The following is a 16,516-nucleotide window of genomic DNA, read 5'->3' as shown; positions in this document are numbered from 1 at the left end:
TTAAAAACCTAAGAACTTCCAAACTAACAACTTAATTTCATCAAAAACTTGTTTTAAGACTTCTAAAATATCAAAATTATGAGAAAAGGACTTGATTGAGCTTACCAATTAACTCCAAGCTTCATAAACCTTATTTCCCCTTTTCTTTCTTCTTTCCTTTCTTTCTCCCCTGTTCTTCTCTGTTTCGTTTGCTTTCATTCTGTTTCTTTTAACTTATTTGTTTCTTTTATATATAATAATATAATATAATATAATATAATATAATATACTTATTTATTAAATAAATATATATTTTTTTAATCAATAAAATCTTTAATATTTTTCACGTTAAACTGCCTCAGCTATAGGAAATGGTTTAATTTCCTCTTAAGTCCTTCTAATTTTTCTTTAATCTATAATTAAACTTTTACTCTTATTCAATTTAATCCTTTTTACTAATTACTCTAAATTAAGCTAAATTTACTTAATTAAAACCTAATTAAACACACTACTAGACTCATAAATATTTTTAATAATTATTTTCGAACTTATTTACGGAGGCCCGATAACACACTTTTCTGGTGCCCACGGATTTTGGGTTGTTACATCGTTATTTGAACACAAAATCGCCAACATCTTATGAAAACTGTCCTTATTGATCTCGTACCCTGCCAATATAAGTTGATAGCGAAAATTACATACCACTCTACCATTCAAAATAAATTGAATATTACAAACGAAATTATATTAATAGAGATTAAATACCCATGTTGGTCACTTGCGATCGTACAGTGGTAGACTGATATTGTCCGTAGTAGTTGGACGCAATGTACCTTAGATAATACCGATGGTGTGTGCGATCCCACAGGCTTTCCTATCGCTCAATTGCAGCTAGTATAACGCAAATATCAAGTAGGGGGCAGACATGCCATCTTAACCTAGAAAGAAAGAAATCTCAATCTTCACTTGACTCTCCCAGTGTTATTGTAAACGCAATCGGAATAATTCTTTCACCGCTATCCTGCACCACAACTAGCAATAGCAGATGGGTATATCTACCATACATAAATGTATAGTTAATTTGTACCAATGACTTGCAATACACAAATGCATCCCGACATTACTTAAAGCTCCAAAACAGACGTTTGAACACTTGGCATCAACGGAGCAATCGATCGTTGTAGTATGCAAGGCCCGTTCCAATGTCTGTTATGTAACCTGGGACGTACCTCCCTAGTACTTGACACGACTGCCATACCTCATTATATGAAGCGTCCCACCCACTATGCATCTTTTCTAACACCTTCTTTTTAGCTATCCAAGCATTACGGTAAAAGGGGGTGTACCTCAATTGGCTACGAATATTGGCAATTAAGACCAATACAGAAGTCCTGGGATATGCCTTCACTGTCGGTAATATTAAACTAGCTATCATATCTAAATTCATATTGAGATGATCTTATAGAACATCTATCAACGAAGTACTTTAAATAATGCAGCATTAAGTAATAACAGTATTATTTAAAAACCCTAAACACCTAGTGATACTGTACTAGCAGCACAGGTATGTAGACCTTTGTACTTTTTTATCTCCCACAAGCTTGTCTTTTTCCTAAGTGAAGCCATGATTTTCCATGAACATGTACCGTTTTGCACTGCACACTGCCTTAAACTTCTCAGATTTGGATTTAACCACATTGTAGTTAACCCCGTTCATGATGCTATGTTATTTCAATGCACCAAGAAAACTATCATTACTGTAAAACTCCTTACTAACTTCCAATTCATCCGAATCCAATGATGAACTTGTACGATTACACTTTCTATATGGTAGATCCGGAAACTCCAACCCATCATCTGCCTGTAGATCAATATTATGTATGTGGACTGGAGGCGAATACGTCCTAAATCGTGGATCTTCTACATCTTCATCTGGACCCTTTCAACATCTTCAGGTTGGGTTGGAACAAGTTTCGATTCAGAAAATAATGCAACTTCTGCACCATCTGGGTCGGGCTTTTGAGGTGGATGCACATCGAACTCATTATCCAACCCACCATCATCTGCAACGTACAAGGTCCCCTAGCCGGTGGACCTCGTAAGGAGTATATCATCCCTTTTTATGGACGTTTCATAACGTCTCTAATCAGATATGAATTGTTAACCACTAAAAGTTGATGTCATTCCCCAACATGTATTTCCATCATCGAACATCGACCTACTGATGTGCATATCCCATCTACTAACTGAGTGTCGTGTAAGAGTTGTGTATTCCATACTTCCACCAAACACGGAAGCTTCCGTGTTCTGCCTCCCACTAATGGAGTGTCGGGTAGGGGACGTATATTCTTCTCAAATAGTAGTAGATGTTGAAGTCGCAAATGCTTCATTTGGAGATGAAAATTGTACATATAACTCAAGATAAAGTGATCCATTAACGAGATGAGTTTGCACCATCGCATTCAAGCTACGACCACTTTTGATATCAAATGAGTCATATGTCACGGGATCAATTGAAGTACAAAATCAATACTTAATAGACGAAACCATCATTAACGTTGTTCCGAATATTTTGTGCCTAATTCTTTTACGAAGTTCTGTCAAATCTATGTTCTGGTTAAAAAGCACTTGCGTTGTGTTCTCCGATAAAAAAATAACGTCGTCCTCAATGTCACGGACCTCATCATCATGGTAAATAATAGCACTAATACATTCACTCATCTTTAATTTTTATTCTGCTCAGTCTCTCTAATTTTTCTTGCTGCAGCTTATGCAACCTAAGAATGAAATTTGGCTCATTTATAGCCTAAGGCCAAATAGGAACTACTGAATAAAAAGAGCGTCCACGTGGAAGCTTTTTTCATCAATTTTGCTGACAGTGCATCCTGCTTGAATCGTTTTTGACACCATTTGTTCAGAACCGTCTTCTCAAAATTATTTTTTAAGAACTGCTGTAGAAAAAGAGCGTCCACGTGGGAGTTTTTTTTAGTAATTTTGCTGACAGTGCATCCTGCTTGAAGCGTTTTTGACACTATTTGTTCAGAACCACCTTCTCAAAATTATTTTTTAGGAACTATTGTAGAAAAAGAGTGTCCACGTAGGAGCTTTTTTCAGTAATTTTGCTAATAGTGCATTCTACTTGAAGCATTTTTGACATTATCTTTTCAGAATTGTCTTCTTAAAATTAATTTTTCTGAAACTACTGTAGGAAAAAAAATCCTTATTGTCAATATAATTTTTCCTAAGCCCTAAATCTAAACACAAAATTATTTTTAAAAAAACTAAACCCTAATTTAATTAATTTTCTTAAAAACTCTAAACCCTAATTTAATTAATTTATTTAAAAGCCCTAAAACCTAATTTAATTAATTTTTAGAAAAAACTCTAAACCTTGATTTATTTTTTAAAATTCTTAAACCCTACACCCTACACCTAAATTATTTTAACAAAAACTTAAACCCTAAACCCTAAACCTAAATTATTTTAACAAAACCTTAACCTTAACTTTAAATTATTTTAACAAAACCTTAAAACCCTATGCCAAAAAAATCCTAGAGGCAACATGCAAAAAAACATAACTCTAGAAAAACACGGAGCAAATCGTGTCCCTAGGGGAGCGATTTTGCCACGTCAGCAAAACACTATCACATTAGTGCATTTTGTGCTGACATGGCAAAATCGCTCCCCTAGGGATGCAATTTACTGAAATTTCACCTAAAAACGCTCCTACTTGGATGCGTATTGCATATTTCAACCCTTTCCGGTAAATAATAAAAAATTGCCCCATTACCATAAATAAAGTTGGAAATGGGCCTTTATTGGTAAAATGGTCCAGTTTAATTTTGAGGTACCTAGTGATTTGTTCGCCAGCTTTTCCGAAATGGGTCTCCACGGTTTCTTTGGGCTTTGGCCTATGGATGGGATTTCTTACAAATGAAAAATGAGGCTATGAAATCGGATGAAACAAGAAAGGCGAAGATATTAAAACGCGTAAGATTGCTTGGTTTAACAACCCATGTAAACTCCGAAACGAAACACCAAGCATATCCTTTTCCTCTTCCTCTGCCTCTTCCATTTTTATTTGTTTCCTCTCTCTTTCACCGCACATCCAAGCAAAGCAAAGCACAGTACAGCACAACACAGTTTGTGGTGACTGGTGAGTGTCAAAAAGGGCAAAAAAAAAAAAAAGAAGGAAAAAGAAAAGTTCAAAGGAATGATACTCGAGACCATCAAGGAGGCAAAAGCAAAGCACCTAACTAATAAAGCAACACCGTGTAACCAAAACTAGTTTGTTTGCTGGGTGCCTATTTCAGGAAATCATACCCATCCATTCTGACAAAAAAAAAGACATTTACTTTTTTTCTCCAACCCGTCTGTTTTCTTCACTGTCGTCATCTATGGGTATCTGCCAATCTCTCTGCCGTTGCTTCAGCAAATCTCATGAAATCCCAGTGTCGTCCTCTTCTGATTCTCCTCCCCTTCCGTACCAACCATTGACAGTATCAACCTCGGGAGGCCAAAACCCTTCTTTCTCTAAAGCTCCTTCATCTTCCCAGACTGGAACCATTTTGCTCAAACCTTACGTTGACATCACCTCTCTTTATGATCTTCGCAAAGAATTGGGGAGAGGTCAGTTTGGCATCACTTATCTTTGTATTGAAAAGGCTACGAAACGAGAATACGCCTGCAAGTCCATTTCCAGGCGTAAACTAACCACTGACAAGGACGTTGGTGATGTTAGGAGAGAGATTTCGATACTGCAGCATCTTACCGGGCAGCCAAATATTGTGGAGTTCAAAGGTGCTTATGAAGATGCCCGGAATCTGCATTTGGTGATGGAGTTGTGCTCAGGTGGCGAGCTTTTTGATAGGATCACAGCCAAAAGGAGTTATTCTGAACGCCAAGCGTCTTCCATTTGTAGGCAGATTATGAATGTGGTGCATGCCTGTCATTTTATGGGGGTTATGCATAGGGACTTGAAACCTGAGAACTTCTTGATGGTTAGCAAGGATGAGGATTCTCAAATAAAGGCCACTGATTTTGGACTCTCTGTCTTCATTGAGGAAGGTTGGGTTCTATCACTTTGTTACTACTCGATTTCTCTTTTATTTATTATCCTTTTGCTCCTAAAATTCAAGCTTTCTCCATTGAATCTTGGATGATATGTGTTCTCGATCCTTTTGCAATCAAACATGAATTGATCATAGCTTAATCAAAGTCTCAACTGTTTTCAAACTATGTTGTGGATTTTCATTTTTTTTAATAAGTGTTTTTAATAGTTTTGCATAGTAAATAAAAAGCTAGAAGCAATTGGAGCTGGAAGCGGGCTCTGCACGTTATGCTTTCTAGATATAATCATGGGGTCAACCAGACCAAGTCAATGAAGAAAGGGACCGGTCAACCAAGTCAATGATCATTTATTCATTTTTTGCTAAATAATGAGTTCATACGGCAGAGCAAAAAATAAGGCTAATTAGAAACAGAAACACGTGGTAGGTTGCATCATGATTCATGACCAAACCAGGTGCTTCCCTGTTATATTAACGTCCAAAAGACTATATATATTGCTATGACAGTGAAAGCACTAATTAATCTATATATCAACTTTGGTATATATATAAACGCACTCATGAGGCAATTTCTATCCAATAGTGGTTCAATGATTCATACTGACTGTGATATCATATCAAATCTTGGTAACACCTATGCAGCACTGTTCCTTTTTGATACTTACAAACCAACTAACATGATTTTACTTATTCAGCAGCATGGTTGACAGATTTTCTCAGTAAATAAGGGATTATTACTACTCTATTTTAGTTCATCTGTAAATCAGATAATGTGATTATGGTTGTTAAGTAGCTGGTTAAGTTAAATATGTAGTTTCATATTTCTAGGTAAACTGGTGGTTATTGCCATTGAACCATCAAAATTGATACAATTAGGATTAAATTTCATAATGAAAAAGAAATAGATGATGGACTAATTGGTGACATCATATGTGTATGTGTTAACCTCTTTGCCCAACTTCACCTTTCTTAATTACTTCTTATGAGTGATATGAGCGAATGATGGATGAAAAAGGTATTGCTACTTGTTTATGCATTAGGTTTTCCAAGTAATCAACTACAAAGCACTTGAATGCTAATTACTTTTTCAGGTAGAATGTATAAGGACCTTGTTGGAAGTCCATATTATGTTGCACCAGAGGTTTTACAGCGGAAATATGGCAAAGAAATAGATGTGTGGAGTGCTGGAGTCATCTTATACATTCTTCTTAGTGGAGTGCCTCCATTTTGGGGTGGTATGGGATCTTTCCTTTTTTGATGATTTCTTCATTAGTCAAAGAGAGACTCAAACTTGTCTGGCTACTTGTTCTCTCAGGCTGTCACTCGGTCTTTAATTTCCTGAGAGAGATTTAAGTAACTTAAACTGCATTTGGTTTGTCGATGGCTTGCTTTTGGTTCTGATATCTTTTCATCTGTTAATGGATACTTGTTGCAGAGACCGACAAAGAAATCTTTAAAGCAGTTTCAGAAGGTAACCTTGACTTAAAAAGTCAGCCATGGCCAACTATATCTGAAGGTGCAAAGGACCTCATCAGAAAGATGCTAGCAAGGGATCCTAAGAAACGGATTACAGCTGCTCAAGCCCTAGGTAAAGATATATATATATATCTGAAAATTTTACTAGGCAAATTTCTAGAAAAAAAGAAACAAAAGAATCGGATTGACAACATTAGATGTTGCATTCATCCTTAACGCAGAACATAGTTTGATAATGAGTGAGCCATTATTGTTTTCCATTTTGTGTATTTGAATCAGAACATCCATGGATGAAGGAGGGTGGTGAGGCATCAGATAAACCTATTGATAGTGCTGTTCTTAGCAGGTTGAAGCAGTTCAGAGTAATGAACAAGCTTAAAAAACTTGCCTTGAAGGTATGACCTCATGGTTCTGGTTTTTCACAAATGTGAAACTTGCATATCCAAGAGGTATTAAACTATGTTTCTCGGATAACCATATCAAATTTACATAACATAATGTAGGGCGGTTATATCTGTTCTTTAGTTTTACCTCCAGCTAATACCTTGAAATTTGATTGCTGGAAGGTGATAGCAGAAAACCTTGTTGTTCCAATAGGGTCGGAAGCGTGTAAATTATTGTACTAAAAAATCACACAAAGTTCAATTCCCAGGGAAGAGAGGTGGATCACATGGATCTCTTAAATACCAAGTCTTTCCTTAGACAGAATATCCCTTCTATAGTAATTTAATAGCACAATTAAATACTACTATTATACCCTCAAATATTGAAAGAAAAATAGGACAAGAAAGAACACAAGAGTTTTAACGAGGTTCGGTAAATTATACCTACGTCCTCGGGCACTAACACCAGATGATAACTTTACTATCTCCAAACTATTACAAACAAATAGAATTCCTTAAGAATTCTCAAATGGGAGAAGAGAGAAAACTAAGAGAGAAAGATTGGTTGGGATGGTTGAAATGAAAAATGAAAAGGCCTATTTATAGTTGAGGTTCAGGGACTAACTTGCAAATGGCCTAAAAAATTAGGGACCAAAATTGCAATTATCCCATTCAACTTTTCAACATTCGGTGCAACTTGCTCAACCTTTTTAACAAGTTGCTTCCTACCTTTGTTGACTTTTCAACAATCTCCACCTTGAAGATTTGATTAGGATAATCACAGCTTCACATACTTCCTTCAACTCCCCAAATTCGATAAAGCTATCTTTTGTAGTGCCTCCAAATGCGCTCTCGAGCGCCATACACCTAAAGGTGCTCAAATTCTCAGGATGTTAATCAAGTTCAAACAATGATTAAACTTGATTGTTGTTACCACCTTGGTCATCATATCTGCGGGATTATCTGCTGTCGGAATCTTCTGAAGTAGAATTTTTCCTTTTTCAAAGACTTCCCGCACAAAGTGATATCTTACGTCGATATGCTTGGTTCTTGAATGATAGACTTGATTTTTCGCTAAATGAATAGCACTTTGACTGTCACAATATAGACTAATGTGACTTTGAACAACTCCCAAGTCTTTCAATAATCCATTAAGCCAAATAGCCTCCTTAACAGCTTCTGTAACTGCCATATATTCTGCCTCTGTAGTAGACACAGCTACTGTAGACTGTAAGGTAGACTTCCAACTCACTGGGGCTTTCGCAAGAGTAAACAGATACCCCGTAGTTGAACGACGTTTATCTAAATCACCAGCAAAGTCGGAATCAACATATCCAACTACAAACTGACCAAGTGCTTCATCCTGTTCAAAAATTAAACCAACATCTACGGTTTTTCGAAGATACCGTAGAATTCATTTCACAGCTTGCCAATGTCCTTTTCCAGGATCATGCATATACCTGCTCACAACTCCAACAGCTTGTGAAATGTCAGGCCTCGTACACACCATCGCATACATCAAACTCCCAACTGCATTAGCATATGGAACTTTCGCCATATATTCTCTTTCATCTTCAGTCTTCGGAGATAATTGAGCACTAAGTTTCAAATGAGAAGCAAGTGGGGTACTTACATGTTTTGTGTTTTCATTTACACCAAAACATTGTAATACCTTTTTCAGATATTGCTTCTGATTTAAACAGAGCTTGCCTCTCGGTCTATCTCTACTTATCTCCATGCCGAGAATCTTCTTGGCCTCACCTAGATCTTTCATCTCGAACTCTTGATTCAACTGAGCCTTCAGCTTATCTATCTCATTTTGGCTCTTCGAAGCGATTAACATATCATCAACATACAAGAGTAGATAAATGAAAGATCCGTCATGCAGCTTCTGCAAATACACACAATTGTCATATTTGCTTCTTGTGTACTTCTGCCTTCTCATAAAGCTATCAAATCGCTTGTACCACTGCCTCGGGGATTGCTTCAATCCATATAGCGATTTGTTAAGCTTACAAACCCAATTTCTACCACCAGCATCTGTGTATCCTTCTGGCTGAGTCATATAGATCTCCTCTTCTAACTCACCATGCAAGAAAGCCGTCTTAACATCAAGTTGAGCTAGCTCCAAATTCAACTGTGCTACCAAGGCCAACAAAATTCTAATGGAGGAATGCTTCACAACAGGGGAAAATACATCATTGTAGTCAATTCCCTCCTTCTGAGCGTAGCCTTTAGCTACCAATCTTGCCTTGTAGCGAATATCCTTCTTGCTAGGAGATCCATCTTTCTTTACGAATACCCACTTGCATCCGATTGCCCTTTTACCTTTTGGTAATTGCGCCAACTCCCAAGTATTGTTCTTCCGGAGAGACTGCATTTCTTCATCCATGGCGCTTTTCCATTTATCACTTTCTAAGCTTTGCATTGCTTCTTGATAAGTGATAGGAATATCATCAACAACGGGAAGGGCGTAGGCCACCATATCAGTAAATCGAGCAGGTTTACGAATTTCTCTCCGTGGCCTTGCAACTGCAACTGGTTCTGGTGTACTTAGTGGTTCTTGGGTCAGAACCTCTTCAACCTCTAATTCCTCCATTGTGGCTGGTGAATTAGACTTATTAACTGGGCAAATCCCCATCTGCTCAAACTCCACCTGTTTTGGAGTACACTCCACCTGCTGTGGAGTATTGCTCGTCTGAATATCTTTATCTGCTACCTTTTTCAATGTGGCAGATTCATCAAAGGTAACATCTCTGCTACAGATCATTTTCTTTGTGCTTAAGCACGAAAGACGAAATCCCTTCACTCCAGAAGTGATTCCCATAAAGAGAGCTTTCTTTGCCCTCGGATCTAACTTTGACTCCTTCACATGGTAATATGCAGTGGATCCAAACACATGTAAGGAATCATAATCTGTAGCCGGTTTTCCAGACCATACCTCCATAGGAGTTTTTCTTTCTAATGCAGATGATGGCAAACGATTAACAAGATGGCCAGCGTATGTCACAGCCTCAGCCCAAAATTGCTTGCCCAACCCAGCATTGGACAACATACATCGAACTTTCTCCAGCAATGTTCGATTCATACGCTCTGCCACTCTATTCTGTTGTGGTGTATCCCTAACTGTGAAGTGTCGAACAATACCATACTCTTGGCACACATCGAAGAACGGATCACTTTTATATTCCCCTCCATTGTCCGTCCTAAGCCGCTTGATTTTCTTACCAGTCTGGTTTTCGATCATAGTTTTCCATTTAAGAAAAACTCCAAGCACTTCATCTTTAGTTTTCATGGTATACACCCAAACTCTTCTGGAAAAGTCATCAACAAAAGTAACAAAGTAGTGTTTTCCTCCCAACGAAGGTGTTTTGGAAGGCCCCCACACATCTGAGTGAATATATTCCAAAATACCTTTTGTATTATGGATAGCAGTGCCGAATTTCACTCTCTTTTGCTTTCCCAGAACACAGTGCTCACAAAATTTTAATTTGCAAGCCTTTGCACCTTTCAACAATCCTTGCTTTGCCAGAATTTGCAAGGATTTTTCGCTGGCATGTCCCAACTTCATATGCCACAACTGCATTGAGTCCAAGTCTTTGTTACCGGAAGCTGTAGCGACTGCTCCAATAACTGTACTACCTTGGTAGTAATACAAGTTATTTTTCCTGATGCCCTTCAATATCACAAGTGCGCCAGATGTCACTTTCAAAATCCCATCTCTCATAGTAACAACTGAACCATTGGATTCCAAGGCTCCCAATGAGATGAGATTTTTCTTCAAACTGGGCACGTACCGAACATCAGTCAGAACTCTGGTTGATCCATCTTGATTCTTTAATTGGATTGAACCTATCCCAACAGTTTTACAGGCATTGCCATTGCCCATATAAACAACTCCTCCATTTAGTTCTACTAAATCAGAGAACCACTCCCGGTTAGGGGACATATGATAGGTACAACCCGAATCCAATATCCACTCATCTGAATGGAACGACGATGATGATGCAACCAGTGATAGTTCAGAGTCACTAGTATCATGCTTAGCAACACAAGCATCTACAGCAGCTTTTCCCTTATTCTTCAGCTTTGGACAATTTTTCTTTCAGTGGCCTTTCTCATGACAAAAAGCACATTCATCTTTCCCGAGTCTGGACTTTGACTTTGATCTCCCCTTTTGAGTTTTCTTCCGAGTGTATGAACGACCTCGGACTACTAAAGCTTCTGTATCTCTGATTGAGTTTTTCTGTTTGTCCTTCTTTCTCTGTTCATAACTGTATAAGGCCGCACAGACTTCGCTCAGAGATATATCACTCCTGCCATGAAGTAGAGTAGTTTCTAGGAACTCAAACTCCTCAGGAAGTAACCCCAACAGCATCAAAGCCAAATCTTCATCTTTGAATGTCTCATCCATATTCAGCAAATCAGTGACTAACTGATTAAATTTGGTGATGTGATCATTCATTGTAGTACTTGGGACGTATGTGAAGCGAAACAGTCTTTTCTTCAAGTGGAGCTTATTTTGACTGTTTTTCTTCAAAAAATTTTCTTCAAGTGCTACCCACAACTTATTTGCAGAAGTCTCCTTTGAAAAAGCATACCTCTGCTCTCGAGAAAGGCATGATCGAATTGTGCCACATGCCAACCGATTGATCGCCTTCCAATCTTTCTCCTGAACATCATCTGGTTTCTCTTCATCAATGGCAATGTCTAGACCCTGCTGAAAAAGGGCATCTAGAACCTCACTTTGCCACATACCAAAATGGCCTGTGCCATCAAAGATCTCCACGGCCAGTCTTGCATTTGCAATTGTCGGTCTTGTCCACATGGACGATGTTGAAGCTCCTACACCGACCGTTTTCTCCATAATCTTTCAATATATACCTAAGGAAATCTTTTCTGATGTGGAAGATCAGTTTAAACTGCAACCACAGAGCATACTACGATTAACCTTCGGCTCTTGATACCACTTGTTGTTCCAATAGGGTCGGAAGCGTGTAAATTATTGTACTAAAAAATCACACAAAGTTCAATTCCCAGGGAAGAGAGGTGGATCACATGGATCTCTTAAATACCAAGTCTTTCCTTAGACAAAATATCCCTTCTATAGTAATTTAATAGCACAATTAAATACTACTATTATACCCTCAAATATTGAAAGAAAAATAGGACAAGAAAGAACACAAGAGTTTTAACGAGGTTCGGTAATTATACCTACGTCCTCGGGCACTAACACCAGATGATAACTTTACTATCTCCAAACTATTACAAACAAATAGAATTCCTTAAGAATTCTCAAATGGGAGAAGAGAGAAAACTAAGAGAGAAAGATTGGTTGGGATGGTTGAAATGAAAAATGAAAAGGCCTATTTATAGTTGAGGTTCAGGGACTAACTTGCAAATGGCCTAAAAAATTAGGGACCAAAATTGCAATTATCCCATTCAACTTTTCAACATTCGGTGCAACTTGCTCAACCTTTTTAACAAGTTGCTTCCTACCTTTGTTGACTTTTCAACAAACCTATCATCAGAAGAAGAGAAGAAGGGCTTACAGCAGATGTTCAACAACATTGACACGGATGGAAGTGGTACAATAACACTTGAAGAACTCAGGGATGGATTAGCTCGATTAGGATCTAAGCTAACTGAACCAGAAATAAAGCAGCTTATGGATGCTGTAACAGTTCCCTTTTTTTTGTTGGTTTACATAGTGAAACAAAGCTTGAGATGCAAACAACTGCCAACTTCTGAATGTCTAAATTTTATTACCAGGCTGATGTTGACAAGAGTGGAACCATTGATTACATTGAATTTGTCACAGCTACAATGCATCGACATAGGCTCGACAGGGAAGATAACATACGCAAGGCTTTCAACTACTTCGACAAGGATAGCAATGGGTTAGTGTATTCCACGACTCTTCCTATGACATCTTTGCTTGTTTGACTTTAGTATAATTCTCCCCCCCACCTTTCATTCAGGTTTATCACGAGAGATGAATTAAGACAAGCTATGACTCAGTATGGGATGGGAGATGAGGCTACAATAGATGAAGTCATTGAGGATGTTGATACTGACAAGGTAAAATCTATTTGTTCTAATCCTTCATAAATTTCTTCCTTTGCCAATGGTGTCGGATGCATGAGTGTAGATATGATATAGGATGGGAGAATCAATTATGAGGAATTTGTAGCCATGATGAAAAGGGGAACTCAAGATGGGGATGGGATGTGAAAGACAGATGAGAAAGAAACACTGCTGCTGCCACTGCATGTTCCATGAAAAGCTAAAAAGGAACTTCACCAAATTTAGATCATCTTGTTGGCTACTTCTGGGCTCTTTCTCTTTCCATCTTTAAACACCAATTATGACATGATGATCATCATTCCGAATCCATGTAGTTTTTAGCTTTTGTTTTGTATGTAGATAGAAATGGCATCTCAAATTTCTCAACAAAAGTGGGAGGAAAGGTAAATAAAAGAAAAAGAGTGTGTTTCTCTCTCCCCCAAATCATGTACTCTGTAATATTATTATTTTTCATATGGAGAACCGTGGGTTTCTGAGTTCAGAGATCATTTTTTTTTTTATTTGAAAACTTTCGTACTTCAGAAGAGACAGTTACAGCAGAAGAAGCGGACCATAAGAAGACCTAATCCAAGCAAAAAGAAGAAAAATAGCACAGGAGCAATAAGAAACCAGAAAACAGGGGGCCAACAGAAGCTGAAGCTCATTTCAATCATGGTGAAGAGGAAAACATGAGCCGCGAGGGGACAAGCCAAACAGCAACATGAAAACGGATTCGAAAGTCAGCCGCCAAAGCTTCAATCGTGAGAATAAGAAGGAAGACAACAGCAAGGCATTCAACCATTCCTGCATGGAAGAGAGTGTTATATACTTTCCCCTACCCAAGTGTTGCTTATGAATTATACAATACAACTAGCAGAGTTTTGTTAATTAAATGTTTGCTTGCACTTGCTTTTGATTCAGACTTGACTCGTCTCCCATGCAAGAATGGATGCTGTTTTTTTTTATTATGATGATAGGATTGAATTGTTAAAAATTAAAACTCTTAAAATACTAATAAAAATTAATCATCTATTGTTTTTATAAAGATAAGGTGGGCCTGGGTGTTCTGTTGCCTCTATTTTACTCTCAAAACAGCTTGTTAAACCGGTTCTTAATTTGGGTTGGAGCAGGGAGTCGGAATGGTACCGCTCTACACTTGTTGCCCGTTTCCTTCATCTAAAGCCCTTCAAATCTCCCCTTCTTTCCTCCTGCTCTCCTCTCGAAACCCTAAATTTCTTCCCTTCACGATCTCAAGAATCCTTAGGGCCATCTCCATTTCCACTTCTGCCGCCAAACATGAAGAACCGATAAGAACCAGCTATGCAGGCGTTCAACTTGAAGAAACCGTGGATGAGACCAAGCAAGGCAAGCTTCGGCTCGATTCCTGGATCTCCTCTCGAATTCAAGGCATCAGCAGAGCTCGTGTGCAGTCCAGTATAAAATCAGGCCTTGTAAAGGTCAATGGCCGCGTCGTCGACAAGGTAACTCATTTTTACCTTTACTATTACATTTGGACAATTCTGAGTTTTAACTTGTTAAGTTTCTAATTAGGTCTCGCATAGCCTGAGAGCTGGAGATAAGGTTAATTGTGTAATTTCCGATCTGCAACCATTGAAAGCCGAACCTGAAGATATTCCATTGGATATAGTTTTCGAGGACGACCATGTTCTTGTCGTTAATAAACCTTCCCACATGGTAATTTAATTTGACCTTTAAAAGAAAATTTATTTCAAGTTCACTTTCGGCTGTAAAAGTCTGACATTTGCCAATGGCATTGCTTTATTTGGTTGAGGTTGTTCATCCAGCACCTGGAAATGCTAATGGGACATTAGTAAATGGAATTCTCCACCATTGTAGTTTACCCACAGTGGCATCGTCTGAAAAGGAAGTCCTTTTTGACACAGAGGATATGTCTGATGATGAACAAGATATTTTCCATGGCGCCAGTGCAGGACCAGCTTCTGTTCGGCCAGGGATTGTACATAGATTGGATAAAGGCACCAGTGGTTTGCTTGTTGTTGCAAAGGTTAGTCCTTTTTGTTTTTTTCTCTTGGCTAATGCAAGTTGCATAAATTAAGGAACTAGCCTCAGGTTATATAGTTAGTGTATGGCAGGATGAACATTCCCATGCCCATTTGTCGGAACAGTTTAAGCAACACACTATCCAGAGGGTCTACATTAGTCTTACTTGTGGAGTGCCTTCAGCTTCTGCTGGGCGTGTGGACATTCCCATTGGCCGTGATTCAAATAACCGCATTCGGATGGTTGCTGTACCAGGATTAAGTCATCATGGTCGGGCTCGTCATGCTGCTAGTAGGTGATTTATAGTACTCCATTACATCATTTTATCTTGATGGTTCTATAAATAATGGAGAAAGATGAGGGTCGTTCCCTTTTACCAGATATAAAGTAATTGAAGTGCTCGCTGGTGGTGGTTCCGCACTGGTTCAATGGAGACTGGAAACCGGGCGTACTCATCAGGTATACAGTTACAGTTTTGTTGTTCATAGATCAGATCTCGTTCAGTGTTCATAATCTGTTTCTTTGTATGCTTGTGAAGTAGATTCGTGCACATGCAAAGTACATGGGAATTCCTTTGTTGGGTGATGAGGTGTATGGCGGGACAAAGAACATGGCCTTGTCACTGCTTCGTCCTAGGACCCCCCGTACTATAATGATGAACTTTCACGGCTGGTTTCTAGATTGGAGAGGCCATACCTTCATGCTTTAGTCCTTGGGTTAGAAGATAAAACTTAACCTATTGTATTTGCTTCTGTTTCAATCATAAACATCAGAAAGTGATATCAGTTTTTGCTTCTGCCTATTCTTTTGTAGTTTTGAACATCCCCACTCAGGCGAGAAGATGCGGTTTTCATGCCCACCCCCTCCAGATTTTGGTGAAATATTGAATCATCTTCGTAAAATTGGCATAGAGAAGGTAAAGTTTCTGATTGAGATGCCAGCTACTCGTATCATTGGACTTATATTTTCTGCATGATGCATTGTGGTAATGATAGGCATGCTTAATGTGGTAGAGTTGCACATTTATGTTAGATGGCAAAGTTCTTTCATGAAAGCAATGTTCTGTTGACCAGAAAGCGTTTTGTGACTAAATGCATCATAAGATAACCTAAACATGTTTGCTCGCTTGCAGCCTATTTCTAAGGAATAATCAGATTTATTTGCGGCATACAAATACTACTCATCTATGGGCAGACTCAGATCAAGGGGGGCTCTTCCAATTAAAAAGAAGAAATCGACACTTGCCTTATCATCCATCACCAAGAACATTAAGGCTACAACTTTCTTTTTTGGTTTCATCCTTTCCCATGAGCCGAATTCCAAGGGCAATTGCATTTGTTGAATTTTGAAAGGCTAAAGTCATTGCCTGTAATTTATCAAATTTATCTGAAAATAGGTAAAATTTAGTTTATCCGTCTTGTCTGTGTTATGAGTTATGAACCACATTTTAAGTGTTAAACATGGGATGAAAATATGAAATAGCAGGGCACTTAATATTTCTGAGTAAGACCATCCAATTCT

At 38.3% G+C, this 16,516-nt stretch overlaps 2 protein-coding genes across 6 annotated transcripts; both read left to right on the top strand.

Moving 5' to 3' along the window:
* Positions 1–3,988: 3,988 nt before the first annotated feature.
* Positions 3,989–13,866, top strand: LOC121229433 (calcium-dependent protein kinase 29). 5 transcript variants are annotated; one of them, XM_041113749.1, is made up of 10 exons: positions 3,991–5,046; positions 6,140–6,283; positions 6,484–6,636; positions 6,804–6,919; positions 7,091–7,108; positions 10,139–10,142; positions 12,439–12,584; positions 12,680–12,807; positions 12,889–12,988; positions 13,070–13,475. In XM_041113749.1, exons 1-10 carry the CDS (start codon positions 4,377–4,379, stop codon positions 13,139–13,141), a joined length of 1,551 nt encoding a protein of 516 aa, XP_040969683.1. In that variant the 5' UTR covers positions 3,991–4,376; the 3' UTR covers positions 13,142–13,475. The 5 variants fall into 5 exon arrangements, with proteins under 5 accessions (XP_040969680.1, XP_040969681.1, XP_040969682.1 ...); XM_041113750.1 differs by lacking the exons at positions 7,091–7,108; positions 10,139–10,142 and having other exon boundaries at positions 12,396–12,584; XM_041113746.1 differs by lacking the exons at positions 7,091–7,108; positions 10,139–10,142; positions 12,439–12,584; positions 13,070–13,475 and adding an exon at positions 13,517–13,866 and having other exon boundaries at positions 3,989–5,046.
* On the top strand, positions 13,504–16,502 carry LOC107937570 (RNA pseudouridine synthase 2, chloroplastic-like). The gene is given in 9 exon segments (XM_016870468.2): positions 13,504–14,454; positions 14,525–14,668; positions 14,766–14,999; positions 15,088–15,290; positions 15,376–15,454; positions 15,537–15,639; positions 15,642–15,711; positions 15,809–15,911; positions 16,128–16,502. Coding segments are annotated over 9 exon segments (1,296 nt in total). The 5' UTR covers positions 13,504–14,112; the 3' UTR covers positions 16,146–16,502.
* Positions 16,503–16,516: the final 14 nt, after the last annotated feature.

The sequence above is a fragment of the Gossypium hirsutum genome, chromosome A05 (assembly GCF_007990345.1).
Source record: "Gossypium hirsutum isolate 1008001.06 chromosome A05, Gossypium_hirsutum_v2.1, whole genome shotgun sequence".
Lineage (NCBI taxonomy): Eukaryota > Viridiplantae > Streptophyta > Magnoliopsida > Malvales > Malvaceae > Gossypium > Gossypium hirsutum.
The sequence above is the reverse complement of the archived record's forward strand: the minus strand, read 5'-3'. Positions and strand labels throughout refer to the sequence as shown.

Excerpts from the sequence above, each read along its gene's own strand:
- LOC121229433 (XM_041113750.1), top strand. The coding sequence starts at position 4,377 with ATGGGTATCTGCCAATCTCTCTGCCGTTGCTTCAGCAAATCTCATGAA. Across the intron at positions 6,920-12,395 it reads TTAAAAAACTTGCCTTGAAG|TTGCTTCCTACCTTTGTTGA; the intron begins GTATGACCTCAT and ends CTTTTTAACAAG. Across the intron at positions 12,989-13,069 it reads AGGATGTTGATACTGACAAG|GATGGGAGAATCAATTATGA; the intron begins GTAAAATCTATT and ends GATATGATATAG.